Here is a 22,926-nt window from a genome sequence, read left to right as displayed (position 1 = left end):
GGTGGGTATCAGCAATGCAATATTCCTTGGATCCCGTGTCTTTCTCCTTCTTGTATTATTTTACCATTTGAGAGAACACATCATCCATTAATCTTGTGAGAAAGGGTTCACTTGACAGGAATTTGGTGAATTACAAGCCTGAATGAAGATGTTTATCCTCACACTTTATTGACAGCTTGGATATAACATTCTGGGTTGGAAATCATTTTCCCTCAGAATTTCAAGGGCAATGCTCCATCATCTTAAAGCTTCCAGTATTGTTCTTAAGTCCAAGGAAACTATTCTCTCATCCTTGGTGTCCTCTTCTAAATCAACTCTGCTGAGGAATAGTTTATACACAATAAGTGCACTGATTTCAAGTCATTCTTTGTATCTGATGTCCTCTTCCCTCCCCCTTCCTCCCTTACTGTGCCCTGCTTTATCCATCCTTCCTCATCCTCTGTCTTTTTCGCTAAGTTTCTAGGATCTTTTTATCACCCCTAGCATCCAGTAATTATATTAATGTGCCTTTGCATCGGTCTTTGTTTCATTCATTGTTTTAGGCACTCAATAAGTCTTTCTTTTTTTTAAATTGAAGTATAATTGATTTACAATATTGTGTTAGTTTCAGGTATACAGCATAGGGATTCAGTTTTTTTGCAGATTATATTCTATTATAGGTTATTACAAGATATTGGGTATAATTCCCTGTGTTATACACTAAATCCTTGTTGCTTATCTATTTTACGTATAGTAGTTTGTAATTGTCTCTCCCCCTCCTCCCTCAGTCAGTAAATCTATTTAATCTAAAGATGCATATCCTACAGCTCTGGGAACTTTTGTTGTTGTTTTCTTTCTTTGATAATTTTCTCCTATTTTTCTCTTCTCTCTTCCTTTTTTTCAGATATGGGCTCTCCTGGGGCCATTCTATAATGTTCTTATCTCTTCTCTCCTATTGTCTGTTTTTCTACTTTCTGGAAGATTTCCTCAACTATCACCTGGGGAGGGGATACTATCATTTTTAATTTCCAGAAGTTCTTTTTTTTTTCTTTTTTGATGGCTCCTTATTATTTTTAATTCCATATTGTTTTTCCTTCATGGATGTGTCAGGAAAATGTGCCCAAGACTTGGAAATAAGCAAAAAAGCCTATTAGCTGTTCTTTCAATGGAGTGTGGAGCACTGTCCAATGAACACTCTGGGGATTATCTAATTCTGTAGGGATGGGCACCTTTTTTAATGATTTCTTTTGTTTTTTTTTTATTGGCATATAGTTGATTTACAATGTGTTAGTTTCTGCTATACAGCAAAGTGATTCAGTTATGTACACACACACACACTTTTTTTTTTAAGTGGGTAAAGCATTTATTAGAAGCAGAGTACATATGAAAAGGACACATGAGTGGGCTCAGAGAGAGAGTTGTGCTTTGGGGTGGCTTAAATTGCTTATATGGGGGCAGTTTTCCAGGTTTCCTCTAGCCAATCATCTTGCTCATTGCTCATATCCGGTCTGACTCAGGGCCCTATCTGATGTGCACGTGCATCTTTTAGCCAAGATGGATTCCAGCGCAAGAGTCTCTGGGAGGTTGGCAGGACATATTATGGGTTGGTGCCCCCTCCCTTCCCTGACCCCTGAGGATCTTTTCTGCACATGTACACACACATTCCTTTCATATTCTTTTCCATTATGGTTTATCACAGGATACTGAATAGAGTTCCCTGTGCTACACAGTAAGAGCTTGTTGTTTATCCATCCTATATATAATAGTTTGCATCTGCTAATCGCAAACTCCCAATCTATCCCTCCCCCACCCCCTTCCCCCTGGGCAACCACAAGTTCTCTGTCTGTATGTTTCTGTTTCATAGATAGGTTCATTTGTGTCATATTTTAGATTCCACATATAAGTGATACCGTATGGATTTGTCTTTCTCTGTCTGACTTACTTCACTTAGTATGATAATCTCTAGTTGCATCCATGTTGCTGCAAATGGCATTATTTCATTCTTATGGCTTAGTAGAATTCCACTGTATATATGTACCACATCTTCTTTATCCATTCATCTGCTGATGAACATTTAGGTTGCTTCCATGTCTTGGCTACTGTAAATAGTGCTGCTATGAACATAGGGGTGTATGTATCTTTTTGAATTATAGTTTTGTCCAGATAAATGTCCAGGAGTGGGACTGCTGGATCATATGGCAGCTCTATTTTTAGTTTTTTTGAGGAACCTCCATACTGTTCTCCATAGTGGCTGCACCAATTTACATTCCCACCAACAGTATAGGAGGGTTCCTTTTTCTGGAATGGGCACCTCTGATTGACTTTCTGTTGACTAAACCAGTGGTTGTCCCACTTCGTCATGCATCAGTATCACCTGGAGGGCTTGCCAAAACACAGACTGCTGGACTCCACTCCCAGAATTTCTTAATGCGTAGATAAGAACAAAGAACAAGCTCCCAGGTGATTCTGAGGCTGCTGGACTAGGAACCACATTTTGAGAAGCACAAGACCAGGCTATTACATCCCTATAAGCATAAAGGACTGAAGTAAAGCAAAGGATTCTTGTCCAAAGCAATGCAAATGAATTTTGTCCAGTATCTATCTAATGGACTTAATTTCCACCCTATAAAAATGATAACCTCAATATTACACATTATACCCCTATAGAATATCAACCTGTTTTGCATCTATTAGCAGATTCATTTCTGCACTCTTGACTGATTATATATGTCCCTCAGATTCTCCTTTGAATTGATCTTACTATCTGACTGGCTCCCCCACTAATTAATGAGTTGAATAAAATCTTTAATGCATGCTCATTTTATATTTGCATAAAGGTCATGTTTTAATTTTCTGAAAATTATACTTTAATAGATGCAATATCTTCTCTTACCCTTTTCAGGACATTAAGAATGGTTAGGAATTTCCTTCAGCTCCCCATATCGTCACTCTTTCTTTTGAGTTCCTCTTTTTTCCTCTTTTAATAAAGTCGGGATTTTTGTTGTTCTTCTCTCCTATTTTTTTTTTAATTTTAGTTTTAATTTAATTTTATTTATTTATTTTTTTGGCTGCATTGGGTCTTTGTTGCTGTGCGCAGTCTTTCCCTAGTTGCAGCGAGCGGGGGCTACTCTTCGTTGCGGTGTGCAGGTTTCTCATTGCAGTGGCTTCCCTTGTTGCAGAGCACAGGCTCTAGGCGCATGGGTTTCAGTAGTTGTGGCACGCAGGCTCAGTAGTTGTGGCTCACGGGCTCTAGAGCACAGGCTCAGTAGTTGTGGCACATGGGTTTAGTTGCTCCACAGCATATGGGATCTTCGAACCCACGTCCTCTGCATTGGCAGGCAGATTCAAAACCACTGCGCCACCGGGGAAGTCCCTTCTCTCTCCTTTAGGTTGGAGGCTTTCTCCAATTTCTGGTGATGCTTAGCTGTCCATTCACACTCAGGACTGAAGTTTTTGTCAACCAGGGGATTCATAACCAGGAGACTAGGTGGCAGTTGGCCTTTTCATAAGAGACCCACTCATCTCTGTGTCTTCCAGTCCCCTCCTAAGAAGGATAAGCCTGGAGGCCAGCATCTGGGGTGTGGGAGTTGGATGGGGTAAAGGAGCAGAAGCCCTATCAGATTTACTCATGCCCACAATTCACTCCCACCTTCCTCAGTGCCTGTTTTCGAGTCCACAGCCTCTCTGACTCAATTCAGAAAATACACTTCTCGTCCCCTGCGGGAATGAGGAAGAAGGTGTCTGACTGAGTCATGAAGGTGCCTAGTGACAATGTTCCTTGTGGAGACTTTTCGACAATTCCTATCTGCAGGCCCCACCTCACTTCCGCCTGCAACAAAGCCTGATGATTCCTCCTCCTGACGGGTCCGGGATGCTGGGAGGGCTGATGGTTGGATTCCCTGTGAACAAGTCCTCTTCTTGGAGAAGTCGTTCACCTTCTCCATTCTCTTTTATCTTCACCTGTTGTGGTTCAAGATTACAAGTGTCTCTCAGGCTCATCAAACACTGACTTTGTCTCAGTGTCTTGCTGGCCTTGTTGTTTGGAGTGATTTTGCAAGAAGAATCAGATGGTTTTCACTTGCTGTCTTGAAATCAAAAGTCCCGTGTACTCTAACCCACTGAAATACAACTAAAATTTCCTCCTTGCAAAACACACAAGTCCTCTTTGTGGCTTAAATCCAGAGCACAAATTCATTCTTCACCCTTCTTAACAATAATGTTTTGTTAATTAAAAATATAAATTAAATTTTAATATTTTCTATCATTACCACTTTCTTCCTGGAATTCACTCTTCTCTTGGTCCCCATGATACCATTCTCCCTGGTTTTCTTCTCTGGTTGCTTCTTCTGTTTGTTTCGCCCTGATGACTTTCTCTTCCACCATTGAACCCTCGTGTATACCCTCATATATTATTACGTGGAATCTCAGCATAGTATCTGGGATCTCATCTCCTTTTCTCACTCTACAGCCCCGACTAATCTATTCACTCTCAGCTTTAACAACAAGTGACTATGTAATCTCTCTTGCCAACTTTCTCTTTTCCCGGGAATTCCGTATTCTAATACCCAAATGCTTCCTAGACGTCACTGCTCAGGTCTCCGGCAGGCACTTCAAGATCAACACACACAAAATCCAACATAGCTCTCCGCCGGACACCACCCTATGCCTCTCATCTTGCTTAATCCCATTTTAGTGAGAAACTCTAGAATCTATTCATTTGCTAAAGCTAGAAACCAAATATATAGAGAGAGATAAAGATAAAAAAAGAAATATGTATATATGAGTTATATATATATGATCATCATATATATTATAGATATATAATTTCTCTTTTTTCCTCACCCCTCATATTATTTGTTACCAAGTTTTATTTATTCTACTCCTTTATAGCTCTCAAATTCATTCCTCTCTTTTCACCTGCACTATTACTATCTTAATTCGGGCCCTAATCATTTCTTACTCAGACCAAAGCACCTGTCTCCCTGACTCTAACCCTGTCCCTTCCAGTCCAATCGCCAGACTGGCACCAATCTTTCTAAACTGTAATTCCCATCACAACACATCATCCCACCTTCCTCACTGCCCTTCAGGGACCCTGGAGCCAAAGGATAAAGGCCCGAACTCTGTGGCAGGACAAGCAGGGCCCTTCATGACCAGACCCACCCAGCTTCACCCTCCACACCAGCTTCACTAGGAACTGCTCCCAGCTCTCCGAAGGGACAGAGCTCTCTCCTTCTCCTGCTCCTTCAAGCACACAGCTCCTTCTGCTGGGAAGGCTCGTCCCTCTTTCTTCAATTAGTCCCTCCCTACTCAGCTCACCAACCCCTTCTCCCAAGAGGCCTTTGCTGACCTTCTTAGAGCTAAGTGTCTAATACTCTCCTAGAACACCCTTATCCTACTACATTGTAAAAGCTGTTTGTCCACATCCACGAGACTCGAAAGTCCTGGAGTTTGGGGCATTATGTCACTCACCCTCCATGTCTCCAGGATCCAATCCATCTGGAACCCTATCCCAAGCCAGGATGTCAATGAGGAAAAGGAGTAAACAGATGCAGCACTGTTATGTGCCAAGTATTCTTTTGAGCACAATGAAAAGATGATGCTCACAGTAACATGCTGAAGTTATGGCCGCCCTTCTATTGTTGAGGAATCGAGGCCCAGTGGAGGTAAACAAAGTCACAGCGCCCACAGCCCTGAGCTACGAAGTGCTAAAGCCAGAAGTGAAACACACACAGCCATGTAGCTCCGGAACACACACTCTCAGCATCTCCATCAGACTGCTTACACTGCTCAAAAGCTTGTCTTAGCTCAAGCAAAATTAAATTAGGCCCAGCCTGCTAATAAACCAGGTGCTGTTGTAGCATATTATATACAAATGTTCAAACTTCGGGTCCCAGGATGAACAGATGACTTTCAAAAGTCTCAAGAAAGGTACATTTGGATATATAAACTACAATCTAACTTGGCTATTTGCCATGATAACTGAGCCTATGATTTTCCTTTTCTCCACGCCTCCTCGCCCTGATTTCTCACCTTTCTCTTACTCCATGATGACTAAGCAATAACTATTCAGAAAAGAGGGCGATCAGAGGTTCATTATTAAACATTTATTGAAACCCCACAATTCCCTAGGGCTGAGGCTTAGAACACAAAGTCCAGTCTTTTTCTTCTGAGGAGACATCATTCCTCTCATTAGGTTTTTCTTTTTAATTTTATTGAAGTATAGTTGATTTACAATGTTGTGTTAATTTCCTCTGTGTAGCAAAGTGACTCAGTTATACATATATTTATATATATATATTCTTTTTCACATTCTTTTCCATTATGGTTTATCACAAGCTATTGAATATAGTTCCCATTCTTCTCATTATTAAAGTCAGAGCAGAGACAAGACTACAATGAAGCAATGGCTTTGTAAAGACAATTTTCGCATGTTTCTAAGAAAGCAGTACTGTCCTGTTTTTCAACTTACTTGGCTCCACAATTAGGGAAAGAGAGATTTTAAAACATCAGCTAATAAGATACTTATACAATGCCTAGCAATATAAAATACTCTCTTACTCAAATTATATATACCTAGGGAAACAAAAAGAACCAGTGAAAATAACTAAGAATTTAAAGCAAACACCAAGTAACTCTCAGAAGAATCAGACAATGCCTGACATCCAACTGACTCATCTTCCCACTCTGCCTCCACCTTCAGACCCATTTTATTTTTATATTAAAAAAGGAAGCATCCAGGTTTTAAGGTTCAGGCCATGGACCACAGAATTCTAAAACTCTCCAGCCATACTCAATTTTTTACTCCTGAGAACAGATAATAACACAACTCAAAAGCAATCAACAATCATATATCTAAACCATGTGATTTTTTTTTATTGGTGAAATTTAATTTGTCATCAGTGGAAAAAATCAAGTCTAGTTCACCCTTTATTAAATAAATGGGAGGCTAATCTGTTTCACAGAGACCAAAAAACAAAAAGCATCAAACAAAAGGATGGAAAAGGTGCCAACAATGAATGACTTTTCTGACCTCCCTTCTTTAAAATTCCCAGGAGCTCAATGGAACCCCACTCAAAAGTGTATGTTCAGGTTGAATAGATAATTTTTATCCTTCTGAACTCGGGACAAAGGTTGATGCTCAAAAATGTTTAACCTTCTTGGAACGCAGGAGGAGGAAAGGCTGATAGTGAACTGTCACAACTGATTATAATCACGGTTCAAGGGAAAGGTTACTCTGACAGCTAAATAGAAAAGGAGCTCACTTTCAACACTTATGCTGCCTATTTAAAAAGAATTATTTTTCTGCAGTAGCAAGTTGTAAAAATTAATAGCATGAAAGCACACATCCTGTTAGAACTCCATTGCTTCTTAAAGATCCACGCTTAGCTGTCCAGTTTAGCAAAATTAAACAGAAGTGGTTTTTTTGTTTGTTTTTGGGGGGGGTTGCATTTGGCAAAGCAGCTGAAAATTATAATCCATTCTCAATTATCCATGCCCATTTCTAATAGGGCTAAATAAAATTCACAGAGTTAATGAGAGTTTCAAGCTGTCTTAAGTAAGCTTTGAACAGAACTGGAAATGTGATCAGCTCATGGCCCTATTTAGCAACAAAGAAGTACAAGTATGAGCAGCAAAATGAAAGCAATAATCTACCTCCGGAAAACCATCTCCTGAGCAGAGTCACATAATGGAACGTGATGTCAATACTAAAGATTAACTCAAATCGATTAGGCGACTCAATTGCTCACATTTCAGCCCTCATCAAAATTTCATGAGCTCTGTGAGAAGACATAAGTGCAATCTGCTGTAGTAAAGTAATACTGGAATGGAAGAATTCCACTTACTATGAAAAGACTGTAAGACTAGGTATTATTTGAGTTTCAGCAAGACAAAGTCATGCCATGTGATGGCATGTTGCCTTCGGGTTAGTTTTGTTTCAATAATGATTGTTCTCATATTAATAAATCTACAAAGAACAAAAATAGCAATCTCAGGGAAAAATCAGCTTTCAGATATTACAATGGAAGAATATGCCTATATAATTGCCCCATCTGTTTTAGAGTAGTTGTTTACATTTTAAATAATAAGCACATTTTCCCACCATTCACGAACATGGTTTTATAAAATGTTCCAAGTAAAAAGCCAACAAATATGCCAATAGTCCTTCGTTAAAAGAAAAAAGAAGTAAAAAGCATCAAAAGATAGCCATGGGAATATTGCCCCCTTCTGTCTTTCTAAAAACCTTCTTATAGTAAATATCTGAATATGAAAAAGAATATGTACATTCTTTGCTGTACATCAGAAACTACCACAACATTGTAAATCAACTATACTTTAAATTTTCTAAGTAAATATCTGAAGTCTGGAAATGATATTTACAAAAATTTAGGCTCACTCTATGGAAAACAAAAGCCAGAAGCGGGACTTGATGAAGCAAAGTGTTGATGAGGTAAATTTTAAATGAAGATGTGTTTCTTATTTTTACAGGTCTTAAACCTTTCATTATAAAAAATTTCAAGTTTATACAACAATAGAAAAATTTTTAAAACTACCATTTACACACACCCAGCTTCAACAATTACCATCTCCTGGTCAGTGTTGTTTGAATCAGACCCTAACCCACATTTCTCTCCGTCGCCCCTTACTGGATTATTTTGAAGCAAACTCCAGGGATCTTATTTCATTGCTAAATACTGTAGTACATATCTCTAAAAGATAATGACTTTTTAACAAAATCACAAAACCACTGCCAATGTAAACATTAATATAAATTTCTTAATACCATCAAATATCCAATCAGTCCCCAACTTTCTCAAGAATTCTTTTTACATTTGGTTTGCTCATTGAAACAAGGCTTAAACATTACATTTGGTTGGTAGGTCCCTTCAATCTCTTTTAATCTATAGATTACTCCTGCTACTTTTTATTTCTTACAATTTATTCGTCGAAGAAATTGGAGTGTTTGCCCCGAAGTTCCCCAGAGTCTGCATTTTGCTAACTCTGTCTTCAATATATCACCTAACACATAGCTCCACCCTATGTTCTGTGTAACTCTGTAATTAGTACTAGCAGTTTGATACTGTTACCTGTCCTTTCATCAGCAGGCACCTGATGTCTCTCCTGCAGTGTCAGCGTCACTGACGATCACCATCACCGTCTAGGTCATTATTCACCTGGATTTGCAAAGTGGTGACATCGAATTCCATCACTCCTTCCCTCCACAACACCATTTGATTACCATGTAGAATAAACTCTTACAGCAAAGACACGACAATGCTTGATTCTTTCTTTTTATTATTTTCCAGAAAAGTGAGTTAGTTCACTTAGCATTCTCCAAAGGTCAACAATGAGAGTTTGGTTTTTTCTGAAATGTCATATATCACGGATTTTAAATATACTGATGTGATATTCAATCCACTGTGATCATTATTCTTATTGACTAGGCAGTAGGAGCCTCTCCAAGTTTAACTCCTGATTCTTCTGACAAGACCACAGTAATCTTTGATGCTTCCTTGTCTTCTGGTTTGACAAGATGTGCCTGGCTTTATGAAGTCTTGAAACAGGTACTATTACTTTACATGTATCTTAATGTAATATTAATAAACCACATATTACATACTCTCCTATGGTTCTAAACTTGGTAGCCAGTGTGTATATTAAAGGAGACTAAGTAAAGAGGTCAGTTTATTGACCATTAAATGTAGAATGGGATCCTGGATAGAAAAAACAAAGGCCAATACTGGAACAACTGGAAAATTTGAACACAGGTACACGTTAGACAATAGTATTGAATCAATGTTAAACTTCCTGAATTTGATAACTGAAATGTAACATATAAGAGAAAGTCCTTGTTCTTAGGTGATATATATTTTAAGTATTTAGGGATGAAGAGTTATAATGTGTGCAACTTCCTCAAACTGTTCCCAAAAATGTGGGTGTGTGTTTATGTGTACAGAGAAATCAAATGGCAAAAGGCTTACTGATGATCTAGAGGAAGATTATACTGTTCATAGTTATTACTCTTGAACTTATAAGTTTGAAATTTCAAAAACTAAAGAGTTGTCAATAAAAGGCAAAAAAAAAAAAAAAAAAAGGTGTGTCGGGCTCATCTTCCCTTTCTCATTCTAGACCTGGAATCAGCCATTTCTCCAAGGAGCCTGTGATGGCTGCCGAGTGCCTGGCCGCCCATCCCTCCATCCCTCTATCCAGCTGTTGACCCTAATGGCTCACAGCTGCCCCTTCTTCACAGCATTCCCCTGGGCTACCCCAAGCTTCCTCACACCCTCCCTCTCCAGGAGCCCAGAGCCTGTGACTAACTCAGCTGGGGACAAAAGGCTGGCTTCCAGTTGAGATGAACTCTGTGCACTGGTTCCCTGGAGCCAATGCAGGACCAGGCAGAGCCAGCCCCTGCCAAGCCAGCATCTGACTTTGCCCCCACCCTCCCTGCTTCCCTTGTTCCTCTCCTGACCCTCCCCCTCAATACATCACTTACAGCCTCTCAGGCTGTGCCTAAGGAACCTGACCCAAGACACAGCCTGGATTTGTTTCCATAAGAAAAAGAATTCCCTGGCAGTCCAGTGGTTAGGACTCCGCGCTTCCAAGGCAGGGGGCGCAGTTTCGATCCCTGGTTAGGGAACTAAGATCCCGCATGCCACGTGGTGCAGCCAAAAAAAAAAAAGAAAAAAAAAATCTTAAAAATAAATAAATAAAATTCACCAATAAAAAGAAAAAAAGGAAATGACACAGGGAATTATAGTCATTATCCTGTAATAACCTACAATGGAGTATAATCTGCAAAAATACTGAATCACTATGCACTACACCTGAAACTCACATAATACTGTAAATCAACTACACTTCAATTTAAAAAATGAATTAATTTTTAAAAAGGAATGACATTAGGATACTGTAATACTGTATGGGCATTTCTACTGGATTGGTCACTATTTCTAGTCCTGTTCAGTGGGCAGAGCCAGGAAATTTTTTTTTTTTAATGAAAAAACCTCACTGTGTGTTCAAACTGATATTTCCAATTCAATTAAGGATTTACTTAACTTTCCTGATTTCACACCTGCATCTCTTCTCTCTCCCAACTGAAAATCCTGGCTCTGAACACCATCAACATATCTACTTTATTTCTGAAGTTTTTCTGACACAAGAACACAAACCGATCACAAAATAACACAATCTTTTGACTTAAAATGCAAGTTTACATTGTTTTAGATCAATCTTGCTTATCCCGGAGTACAATATTTTAACTCATGCAAATGTATTATACAATAGCCCTTAAAACCTCAACTAAGACTTTACATTCTAAGGAGCTTCTCTTTTCTAAGAATGATAGCAACTGTCATTTCATGCATATGAAACAGCATGTCTTGACATGTGACATTCAATCCACAGTCATGCCTGCACCATGTATATAAGAACACATCCTCCAATTAGTAAGTGAGTCTTTCCTTAGCATTTGCTACTTGTACCTTGCTACCTTGTGTTTCTCACACTCCATGAGCTTTTTATTTAAAATAAGCTAAATGTATCTTCTCTGATGTTCTTATCATTTGGGCCCTTATTCTGTGAACCTTTACTGTGACTCTTCTGCCTCCTTGCCTGCAGCTGTTGTTTAAACTCAATTTCTTTTTAATTGCAGTAAAATACACAAAACGTAAAACCTACCATCTTAACCTTTTTAAAGCATACAGTTCGGTACTATTAAGCACATTCACCTTGTTGAGCACCCAATCTCCGAACTCTTTTATTATTTATTTATTTATTTATTTATTGGCCACACCATGCAGGTTGCGGGATCTTAGTTCCCCACCCAGGGACTGAACCCAGGGCCACGGCAGTGAAAGCGGGCCTAACCACTGGACCGCCAGGGAATTTCCCCCAAACTCTTTTAATCATGCAAAACTAAAAGGCCATACTCATCAGACAACTCCCCACTCCCTCCTCCCCGCCCCTGGCAACCACGACATTCTACTTTTGTAACAGAGCAGGACCCTATGGGGCCTTCCTGGGACAGGCCTTCCCCCATCTCCTCCGCTTTAGCTCCTCTCTGAAGTACCTAGATAATAGTATTTAATGCAAATTTCCTGAGTGGTTTTGCAGATGTGAAACCCCACCACCACTACTAAATGGAAGAACTACTTGATGACCATGAGCACAAGTCCCAGGCCTCCTGGAGCCTAAGGACTGATAATGTTAACCCCTGTGACACCACCCTGCTGCCTCACCATCAGCCAATCAGAGAACTGTGCACAAGCTGATCACATACCCTGAGACCCCTCCTCTCCTGGTCCTTAAAAATGCTTTGCCAAAACCCTTCGGGGAGCTCAAGGCTTTTCTGGGCAAGCCACCTCATCTCCTTGTATGGCCTTGCAATAAACCTTTCTCTGCTCCAAACTCCGATGTTTCCGTTTGTTTGGCCTCACTGTGCGTCAGGCACAGGAACTTGCGCTGACAATTTCTGTCTCTACGATTTGCTACTCGAGGAACCTCACAGAGAAATATTTGTCCTTTTGTGACTATCTTATTTCACTCAGCATAATGTCTTCAAGATCCATCCATGTTGCAGCAGGTGTCATGATTTCCTTCCTCATTAAGGCTGAATAATATTCCATTGTATGGATACATCACATTTTGTTTATAATTAATCCATCAATGCACCTTTTGGGGTGCTTCTACCTTTTGGCTAATACAAATAATGCTACTATGAACATGGGTGTACAAACATCTCTTTCCCAGACCCTGCTTTCAATTCTTTTGGGTATATATCCAGAAGTAGAATTGCTGGACCTTACAATTTCTATTTTTAATTTTTGAGGAACTGACATACTGTTTTCCAGAGCAGCTGCACCATTCCACATTCCCAGGAACAGTACACAAAAGTATTTAAACCTCATCTTAACATCAGATTAATTTAGGTATCTGATCTTCATCCACCACAGAGATGCTGAGCTGCACGCAGTGGGGGGCCAGTGCTGACAGGTCAAGGATATTCCCCAGCATCAGAGTTAATTAGCTACTTTACCATGTGATAACCGAGCACAAAGTGTGGAGGCTGCGGCATGGACTTGGTAGTATTAGACCAAAGCGGACTTGCCAATACATTGGTACCCTGGGGTAGCGGTACAGATAATGCAGGCTGTGAGCATGCTCTCAAAGGTATATAGCTACTCCTCAGGAATGAGTCAGGATGAAAACATGCATAATTCCTCCAGTCTATTGGAATCTATATTCTTGTCCCTGAAATTTCCCACCCAATCCCCAAGTGCTCTTGGAGCTGAAGCTCTTCCTAACAGACGGCAGGGACAAAGGACGTCTGCTTCCATCTAGACCGATGACCTGGGCCAGTCCTTACTCTCTGAAACTCACTTTTGTCAGACTGGGTTAACAATATTAAGCCCCATTCAAGATACAAGTTGCTTGTGCAGATTAAATGAGATCATGAATATGAACACACTTTTCAAAATATGAAGTGTGAAAAAAATGCACAACCTAAAAGTTGAGAGTTATGTTATATTCAGCAGACAAAACTGAGGACTTAATCCAGCAACACAGCCTCTCAGCTAGCTCTGAGGGACGGCTCCAAAGAGGCAAGCGGGGAGCCAGGATATACAGGAGTTTTTGCAACAAAGACCAGGTAGTCAGAACATCAAAAGATTATTGTTAATAAAGAAAACCAGACATCTCAAGTTAAGGAATTTAGCACTTTTCTATGTATGGGAAGAGTCTATGTCTGGGCTACCTGAAATCTTCCTTTGATATGTACCTCAGCTATCTGGGGCCAGTATCCTGTGCTTTCTCATCCTGAGTCCCTTTGGGGGGGTGCACAATGAGGGGAGACTGCAGTGACTGCTAGATGGCAGGCATTCTTTGTTTCCATCCTGAGTTCCCCCAGGGCTCACTGTCAGGTGGCTGTAATGTGATGGCTTGATGGCTGCAACATCTTTTGCTTACTAATATGGCAGGTGGCATTTTTCATTCACAAGAGTTACTGCAAAGCAGCAGTTTTCCTGAAACATCACTGTCGTTTCCAGAACTGACCACTTTTCTCCCAAGGCACAAACTAAATTCTGTTTGGATATGTTCGATTGTTCAGTTTCCACAGTTTGATTTTTTTGAACCACACTCATCACCTCACAATTGGGAAAAAAAAAAAAAAAAAAGAGGCACTATTGAGAGAAATCAGATGGATTCTTGCCACTCACCAGGAGGGGGCTGAGAGGAGCACAACAGTGATATTTGGAAGAACGGAGAATTAGGTCTAGGAGAAAAGGTCCAGAGAGATGGAACCATGAGCCCAGAAAAGAAGCAGCTCTTTGATTCTCAAGTACAATGAACTGGCTATGAATACAAGCCATCAGACAAGGGGAGACCTCATCATTGAAAGCACTGGACGAAGAGAGACAAGCTCTAGATCTTTCACAGTACCTCTTCACAGGTGGTACAATAGGAAATGGTTTTAAGTTGTAAACCACAGGATTTAGGCAAAGGTCAAGGAGTCACCCCAGGCAAACACGGCTGTTAAACATCAAACAGAATTCCAAGGGAAGAGCTGTGTCCTTTAAAATAAAGAAATTTATACCCATCTTCCCGGAACATTTTAACATTCTGGTTAGGTTAGAAATAAAGTAAAGACTGTTCTGGTTAGAAGTAAAGAAATAAACTAGACCATCTCTAAAGGAGCTATCTTTTCAGCTCTTTTATCCACCCCATCCATGGAAATTTTGAAGGCACAAGTGGCTATCTAAAAATTTTCTGGAAAAAAAAAAAGAAGACTAAAGCACATCTGGAGCCCATGCTCCACAGCAGGAGAGGTCACCGTGGTGAGGGGCCCGCAGGCCGTGGCAAGGGGTGGCCCCTGCTCACCGTAGCTGGAGGGAGCCCGTGCACAGCAATGAAGACCCAACGCAGCCAAAAATAAAAAGATAAAAAATTAATTAATTAAATTTTTTTTCTGTAAGTTTTATTTCCTTGGAGCTTAAAGAATTTAAGGTTTTCAAGACAGCAAGTGGTGCTGAGTACAAGAAAGACAAAAACAATGGCAACAGGCCTTGCTTCAGTCAAATGCTGGCTTTGAAAAGAATCATGAGTTAGAAGAATGTGTTTATTTTTCTCCAAGCAGAGCACATGAACCCCTTCACCAAGTTCATTTTGGTTTCATGAGTTGTTTGAGAAACTAAACTCTATCTATATTAGCACCATTCATTTAATATAGACCATGTACGCTGCATGATCCTGTGCACCAATTATTCTTATAGCTACTGATAGCAGTTTTATAATGAAACCTTTGGTAAGGTCCTGTAAGGGAGGTGTAGCAATGAGCACAGACTCAGTAGGCTGAATGGACATTATTCCACAAAATCCTTCTTAAGCAGTTAGCAAAAGAAATTTGACTTTATTCATTCAGTTCATTATCTAGAACTCCAAAGGGAAAAGGAAACAAACATTTCCTTTAGGAGCTTTGTATTCACCAATTAATTAACCCAAAGGAAGGTGTGAGCTGTAAGCAAGCCTTCCCCAGAAAGGGAAGTGTCCTGAGGTTATGCAAATAAAGCCGCATGGGGCTACACACTGGAAAGGAAAGGGAAAGGGAAGACCACTGAACAACCTAAGCAGGAAAGGGACAGAGAAACATCCTACATTCTCAACAAGATCAAGGATGTCTGGCTAGTCTTTTCTACACAGCAGCAGGCTCCCGACTACAAAGATGGCCTGAAACCTGTTAATATTAATTTAAAACAAAGAAAAACTATGCAAAAGGGACTTCCATGGTGGTCCAGTGGGTAAGACTCCGCACTCCCAATGCAGGGGGCCTGGGTTTGATCCCTAGTCGGGGAACTAGATCCCACATGCTGCAACTAATGATCCCACGTGCCGCAGTGAAGATCTGGCACAGCCAAATAGATAAATAAATAAATAAAAAACTGTGCAATGTTCCAAAGTATCTTGCAGCCTTACAATGACCTAAGCTGCAAAGAGAAAAACAGAAAATTTCCCCAAGACTCGAAAACAAAATTCAACAACGGAAGGAAAAGGAAGGTGAGGTCAAGGAAGTGGTCTGGTAGGAGAAAAGGCAAGGCTGGGGAGGAGTAATGCATTTGCATGGGAAATCCTTTCCTGCTGCTCTTTAAAGTTTCTGCCTGCCATGCTGCCCTTTCTTGGCGGAAGGTGAACATCCTTCAGTGAAAGTCAAGAGCCCTGGACCCACCTCTGCATAAGCCACCTGGAATTTTTTTTCCTTTTTTCTTTCATTCTTTTTTTTTTTTTTTGGTGTATTCAAGGGTTTGTTTTTCTGTGTCACTGAAAACAACAGATGTATTCAGTTGTGTGTACTTTTTCAAATTGTGTTTTCCCCTACCCCCACCCCCTACCTCTGGCGACCACCAATCTGCTCTCTGCATCTGTCTTTCTGAAGGAAGGCATCAGAAGTTAAAGGGCACCTCCATCCTCTTCCTAACCTCTTGGCTCTGGAGGACCCCAACTGAGCCCTCAACGCCCTTCTCTATCAGTATTCACTTCCTGGGTTATCCTGATCAGTCTCCTGGATTTGATAATATCCATGTACTGACAACCCCATGAAATCCAGACCCTAGGAAATCTAGTAGATATTTCAGACTTAACATATCCAAACTGGAAATTTGATTTCCACCCCTCAGGCCACACCAGCTTCTTCCCCAGTGTTCACCTTTCAGAAAGCAGGACCGCCAATCGTCTGCGTTAAGCCTGCCTGAGTCAGAAGTACCAGGTTCAAGACATGGAAACAAGCTAAGTGTCCACTGACAGATAAATGGATAAAGAAGATGTGGTACATAGATGCAATGGAATATTGGCCATAAAAAAGAATGAAATAATGCCATTTGCAGCAACATGGGTGGACCTAGAGATTATCATAAACGACGTAAGTCAGAGAAAGACAAATATATGATATCACTTCTATGTGGAATCTAAAATATGACACAAATGAACTTATCTACAAAACAGAAACAGACTCACAGACATAGAGAACAGACTTGTGGCTGCCAAGGGGGAGGGTGGTGGGAGAGGGAAGGATTGGGAGTTTGGGATTAGCAAATGCAAACTACTATATAAGGATGAATAAACAACAAGGTCCTAATGTATAGCCCAGGGAAATATATGCAATATCCTGTGATAAACCAGAGTGGAAAAGAATATGAAAAAGAATATATATATATGTGTGTAACTGAATCATTTTGCTGTACAGCAGAAATTAACACAACATTAATCAACTACACTTCAATAAAATTTTTTTAAAAATGTATCAGGCTTGATAATCCAGTTACTGGGGGCAGGAGCCCCAGAGTGAAGGACAGAAGTTCGTGGGCCTCAGTTTTGCCAGCACGGGGAGAGGGCTACCGCTTGGCCGGTACCTGGGGGCGCTGGCAGTTTTTAATCAGAGAGTCCTTCACCTCTATGAGCTAGTGTCAGAGACTCTAAGTCCAGGAAATGCAGGCGATGGGGTTGACACGTGCACAAAACTGGAATCAGTGAAATGTAACAGGGACAGAGTCAGGGTGCCTGGTTATTTTCAGGTGCTCTAAAGTTTTGATTTCCCCTTTTTGTTCTACATTAACAGGCTCAAGTGAGGGCACTAGGTAGAAAGACTCTTGCTGCCTCCCAGGTCCTCTGCCCCAGGAGGAGAGGCTGAACGAAAAGCATGGCAAGAGTGAGGTTTGGGGCTTATCTATGCTTTCCAGTACCATTTAAAAATAGGTTTTGATTGACGCAAAAGTTAAAAAACTTCTATGCAGCTAGGAAACCTGAGACTCAAACTGATGAAAGTACTTTAGGAGGGTTCATTAGGATAAACCTCTAGGCCTAGAAACATGATCATTTGAATCTATTCCAACTGCTCCGGTCGGAACACTTGGGTTTATATCTTCGTTCCATCGTCCACCAGCTGTGTGACGTTGACAGGTTTCCTCCTCCGGAGAGTGAGCACCTGCCCCAGAGAACTGCTGGGAAGATGAAAGGGGAGAAAACAGGGAAGCACAGAGACACCTGCTGCCTGTGGGCTGCCGAGGTAGCGAGCGTGCAGTGATGTGAGCGCTCCAGTGATGGTGGTGATGATGGTGATGTTTCAAGCTCTAGGATTCAGACCCAATTGCAATGTCAAAATACTAAAGAACCAAGGGAGATGTGGATCTAATTATCTTTTCTGCTCCAAGGTGGTAAAAATTCCTAAATGTTCCAGTGACATGTCTCAATATATAGGATAAGTCCCAAGACCTAAAAGAGAAAATCAGGATAAATGTTTGGCTTACTCACTCTTAGAAACATCTCATTTTTCAAAAGAGGAGCAAAGAAAACACATATATTACTAATTATGTTTATATTAGGATCTCCGTTACTAATTCTTATAGCCACGTTGGAGTACAAATGATGAATTCAGAAAAAGTAACTAGGTTGGAGCAGCCGGAGATGCTAAAGTATAATGCATTCCATGTGGCTCGGGGCCCGCTTCCTGGCTGAAAGTGCACTGTCACAGCTTCTGAGTCATCTCCTTCGCTGCTACGTCCTGTGTCAGTCTTTTGACTCGTGGGCCTGTTTCTTACTCAGACTGCTGCTAGAAACGCCTGGAGTGCTTCACATAAAGTCATTCAAATAATCCTGAGTCACCACAGCTGATTTATTTTTATTTCATCTCCAGGCCACCATCAGAGTTGACACTGACTCGTGCCCCCTCTCCCTCCCACTGTGTAAGCTAGAAAAGGCACAGGCTCCGGGCTCATGTGCTGGCCCTACTGGCTGCACCTAACCAAACCCAGAAGAGGACCCAAGGCCGGAGCTCAAGTCCACCTACAGCATGAAAACAGGGAAATGTCAGCAGAGGCTAAGCAGGAATCACATGACATACGAAGCCAACAGCCTCCTGCCACCAACTCTCTGACGATTTCCAGTCTACAAAACAATGACCCTAGGAGAAGCACACAGATGGAGGAAGTGAGCTTTACCCGCCCCCAAAGAAGCTCCTGGAATGTTTTTATTGCCCCTAGCAACAAGGCAGCCTCCACTGCTATTTCCTGTCCTCTAACCCTGCTCCCTTCCAAATGATCCTTCTGAAGAGGAGAGGGCAAAGGCTTTCCTCAGGTTCCCTACCAGCAGTGACCACCAGATGCCGGCAGAGAGCTACAGGCAATGTCCAAGCTCAGGTCCTAATCACCGGACACCCAGACCCCTGCAGTAGCTACTGACCCGGCCCTGTCCTGCTCCCCTCTGACCCAGCCTGCTCAGGTTTAATTCCTAAAATCCTGCTATGATGATGCTACTCATCTCTTCCAGGGTCTCCATGAAGCACAGAAAATGAAGTTTAAACACAGTGGTATTCCGGCCCCATCACTTTTTCCAGCTTTATCTTGTACATTTCTCATAATCCCCCACATCCAGCCAAACAGTTATCAGCACTTCTGCTTACTCTATTTCCCAGAGCTGACATCTGCTGGCTCTCCAATTCCTACACATAATTAAGCCCAATTCAATCCTGTCTCTTCCATTAAGTAGTTACCCCCTAACCACCTTATTTCGGGGGTAAAAGAAAAAAACCTCTCCATTCTCTGAATTCCTATAGTGCCTAACCTACACGTCATGTATAAATATCATTCATTCATTTGTTCAATAAAATGCATCAGATGTCATATGCCAGGAAATATGCTAGGCCAGACGATGTGGACCCCAAGGAAGTCAAGGTCTGGGGGGGAAGAAGAGGAAGGAATTATCATGTACTGAGTATTTATGCCAAGCAGGCCACCTAATTCCACACGTCAGTCCATCCTCACCCCTCAGTGAGGTCGCCGTTGTTATTATCACTTCACAGTAAGAAAACTGAGTCTCGAGGAGTTGAACAGCTCAGCAAAGATGACCACGTATGTTTTTTACTTGCCAGGGTCCCTGTCTGTCCCCTCAGACTCTGCCCATCCTTGGTGACTCTGCCCGGCCCCCTTCCTGACTCACTGGGTTCTGGCCGGGCTGCACGCCTCGGCCACAGCTCCTGGGGAAGGCTGCTTCCTTGGTTCCAGCCCTCTGACCAGGACCCAGCATGGCCCCTGCCGTCTGCCACCCCTGCAGGCAAGGGGTGGAAGGTAGGTAGATAGGTAGGTAGGTTCCACCTGAAGGCTGCTGGAGCATCTCAGCCCTGCCCATGCTTCTGGAAACAGTCCTTCCATTAACCTCTTATGGTGCCAGCTGTTTCCTGCCAGATACATAGAGCGGGAGTCGAACCCGTGTCCATCTCACTACGGAGCCTGCCTTTTTCACTTGAGTAACTGCGCTGCTGGAGATCTGTACAAAGGGCCGAGGACCAAAGCAGAATGCACCTCACTCTGATGGGAAGGATCAGAAAAGACTTTCCTGAACAAGCTGCCTGATCTCGAGTCAGTGTTCAGAGGTGAACTGGAATTCTCCAGGCAAACAGAGAGCAAGGAGAGGTGTTCCAGGGCAGAGTCACCAGGCATGGGAACTATGTCTTATTACCAAGGCAGTTAGGTACAGTGCTCAGGAGGGAATAAGGGGGGGTGGAGGGCTCCTAAACTTTGATGATGATCACGTACTTCTCCATCCACATAGGGAGATTAGAAGAAAGAATTAGCTAGATTCTGAGCAGGAGAAACAATGTGCCTATTCCCTACCTTCAACAGAGCCCTGTCACAGAAGATAAACCCAACGATTCAGCATAATGTATCCCTTAATGACCCTGGTCTCATCTACCAGCACCACCTCGAGCTGTCCCCCGGGCCTGCCACGCCGTCATGCCTCTGTGCTCTTGCACACGTTCTCCTCGTCAGAGACGCCTCCCTCCACTTCCCACCGGATCAACTCCTCCTCTTTCAGGACGCGCCTCAGGCGTCTGCTTCTCTGCAAGTATTTCTGGCCATGCACCATGTTCCCTAATGCCGGGTGCACGGTCCACGGCAGCACTTCCCTAACACAGGCCTGCACTCCGTTTACTCGTGTGCGTGTCTCTCCATGGACTCAGTGGTGAGGTGCTGGGGCGCAGGAAGGCAGAAGGTTGCAGAGGAAGTGCTGGGGCCCTGGAGTCCACCGCCTAGACCCAAAGCCTAGACTCTACCCCCAAACAACTGGGTCAACTTAGGCAAGTTATTTACCTCTCTGGGCCTCAGTTTCATCATTCAGAAGGTGAATAATTCCAGTTATACAAGTAAGCCCTCAATAACCATTAGTTATTAATACATACCTGTGCATCTCTTATTTCCTGTATAAAAAAGCTTACGTTTGTTGAATGAATAAATTTTCCTACGATTTCCTGTTGCTCCGCGTAGATACCAAATTCTACTTAGCCTTTGTTTTATTCAATCATGAAAGGAAGGCTCTCATCTCTAAGTATGTGCTTATTTTACCATTGGCTAAACAGGACCTCTTCTGTAAAGGAATTCAGTTTCTTCCCATTGTCACTGGCCTGGCTGCAAACTCCACATGCGTCTGCTACATAGTTACCCCACAGAAGGGCAGGTCTGTCTTAATAATTTACAGAGACATATTATCACATCAAATCTTGCTGGCTCCCCTCAGCTGGCATGAGTCACGACAGTCATAGGCTCTCCACAGCACAGGAAGGACTCATAGGGAAACTTTTTTTTAATGCTGAAGCAATGCAAGATTACTGCAGTCATGAAATACTCCTTGAAAGTTTTTTAAATGTCAGTGTCTAAGCCCCAAATCCTTAACTGTCACAGCCCCGGCAACGAGTCCCTGTGTAAGAGCCCCAACCAAGACAGAAGGTCAGAGCACATGGAACAGTGTGCTCAGGAGAGGAGAAGGGGTGAAGACCAGGTGGGCACCAAGCTTCCCAGGTAACTATTCAGGTAACTTCCCTGGTAACTGGTAAGGCAGCTCGGCTGACCCAGGGCACTTGCTAGAAGAGGACAGCAGTGCCGCCTGGGAGCAACATAAAAGCCACCCGGAGGGACCAGCTCCCTCAGCATCACCTGGAGGACAGCTGCAGATGAGGGGGTCAGCCCCTCCCTCCACACCTCACCATCCCGATGCTGCTTTGCTGTCACCCGCCTCCGCCAACTCAGCTCTCACCACTGCAGGCCTCAGCTGGGTTACTCCATGGCCCCATCCGGGCTCTAGACCCCACTCTGATGTGGTCAGGATTCACCAGCTTTCAATACCCCTGCCCACCGCTGACCAGCGCTTCCTGGGAAACCACATTCCTCGCTGGCACTCACGTGAGTTCCCGACTACTTGCTGGGACAATAAGAGAATAACTGAATTACTTAAAGTCGATCTGATCATTTTTGAAGACTAAGAGAAGGACCACCCCATGTGACAATGTATTTAATATTCTTTGAAAAGACAATTCCCTACTTACAGGTCTTCTGGTGGAAGCGCCTTGGACGGAGTGGTAGAATTCTGGCTGGACGCGGCTGCTTTTCTTGATTCTTCGTTTCCTCACTGAGATCTCCTGCTCGCTCTGGTGGTGAACCTCCACAGCAGGCTTGGCTTCTTCCAGCCGGGCAGCTGCAGCCGCTGCGGCCCGTCTCCTAAGGTGCCGAGGGCTGGCTCGGAATCCCTGGGGCAGGAAACACAAGCGAACAGATGCAGATTGGTCCTGAGTCAGTTGGGCAGTTCTCTGGGGCTAGTTGCACAGAGACGTCCAAAGACACCAGCTCTGTGAGCTCTCTGACCACCCAAAAAGTGAGCTCAAAGTGTAGCAAGGTTTGTGTGTCCTGCAAAGCATCTCGTGTTCCGGGACCCAGAGTTATTCTACCTTAAGAGATGTTTTAATCCAGAAATGCTAGTTTAAAAAAAAAGTAGGCAGGCATACTGCTTTACTTATGTGGATATAAGTCAAACTAAGTGTGAAGAAGGGGGGCTCCAGGTGGGCGTCAGGATGGTACAGGGAAAGGACCCAGTATTACCCCAGGGAAAAGGATGCTCTGCTCCCCTGGAAGTGGA

At 42.5% G+C, this 22,926-nt stretch overlaps 1 protein-coding gene across 2 annotated transcripts in view; it reads right to left on the bottom strand.

Annotated features, from left to right (window-relative positions):
* DST (dystonin) overlaps positions 1-22,926 on the bottom strand; it is a 500,594-nt gene that overhangs the window by 434,310 nt on the left and 43,358 nt on the right. For both annotated transcript variants that reach the window (XM_060162516.1, XM_060162518.1), the window contains exon 3: positions 22,340-22,540. In XM_060162516.1, the coding sequence (XP_060018499.1) occupies positions 22,340-22,540 (201 nt within the window). The remainder of the gene's footprint in view (positions 1-22,339; positions 22,541-22,926) is intronic.

Source organism: Lagenorhynchus albirostris, chromosome 10 (genome assembly GCF_949774975.1).
Source record: "Lagenorhynchus albirostris chromosome 10, mLagAlb1.1, whole genome shotgun sequence".
In the NCBI taxonomy this organism is placed as follows: domain Eukaryota; kingdom Metazoa; phylum Chordata; class Mammalia; order Artiodactyla; family Delphinidae; genus Lagenorhynchus; species Lagenorhynchus albirostris.
The sequence above is the reverse complement of the archived record's forward strand: the minus strand, read 5'-3'. Positions and strand labels throughout refer to the sequence as shown.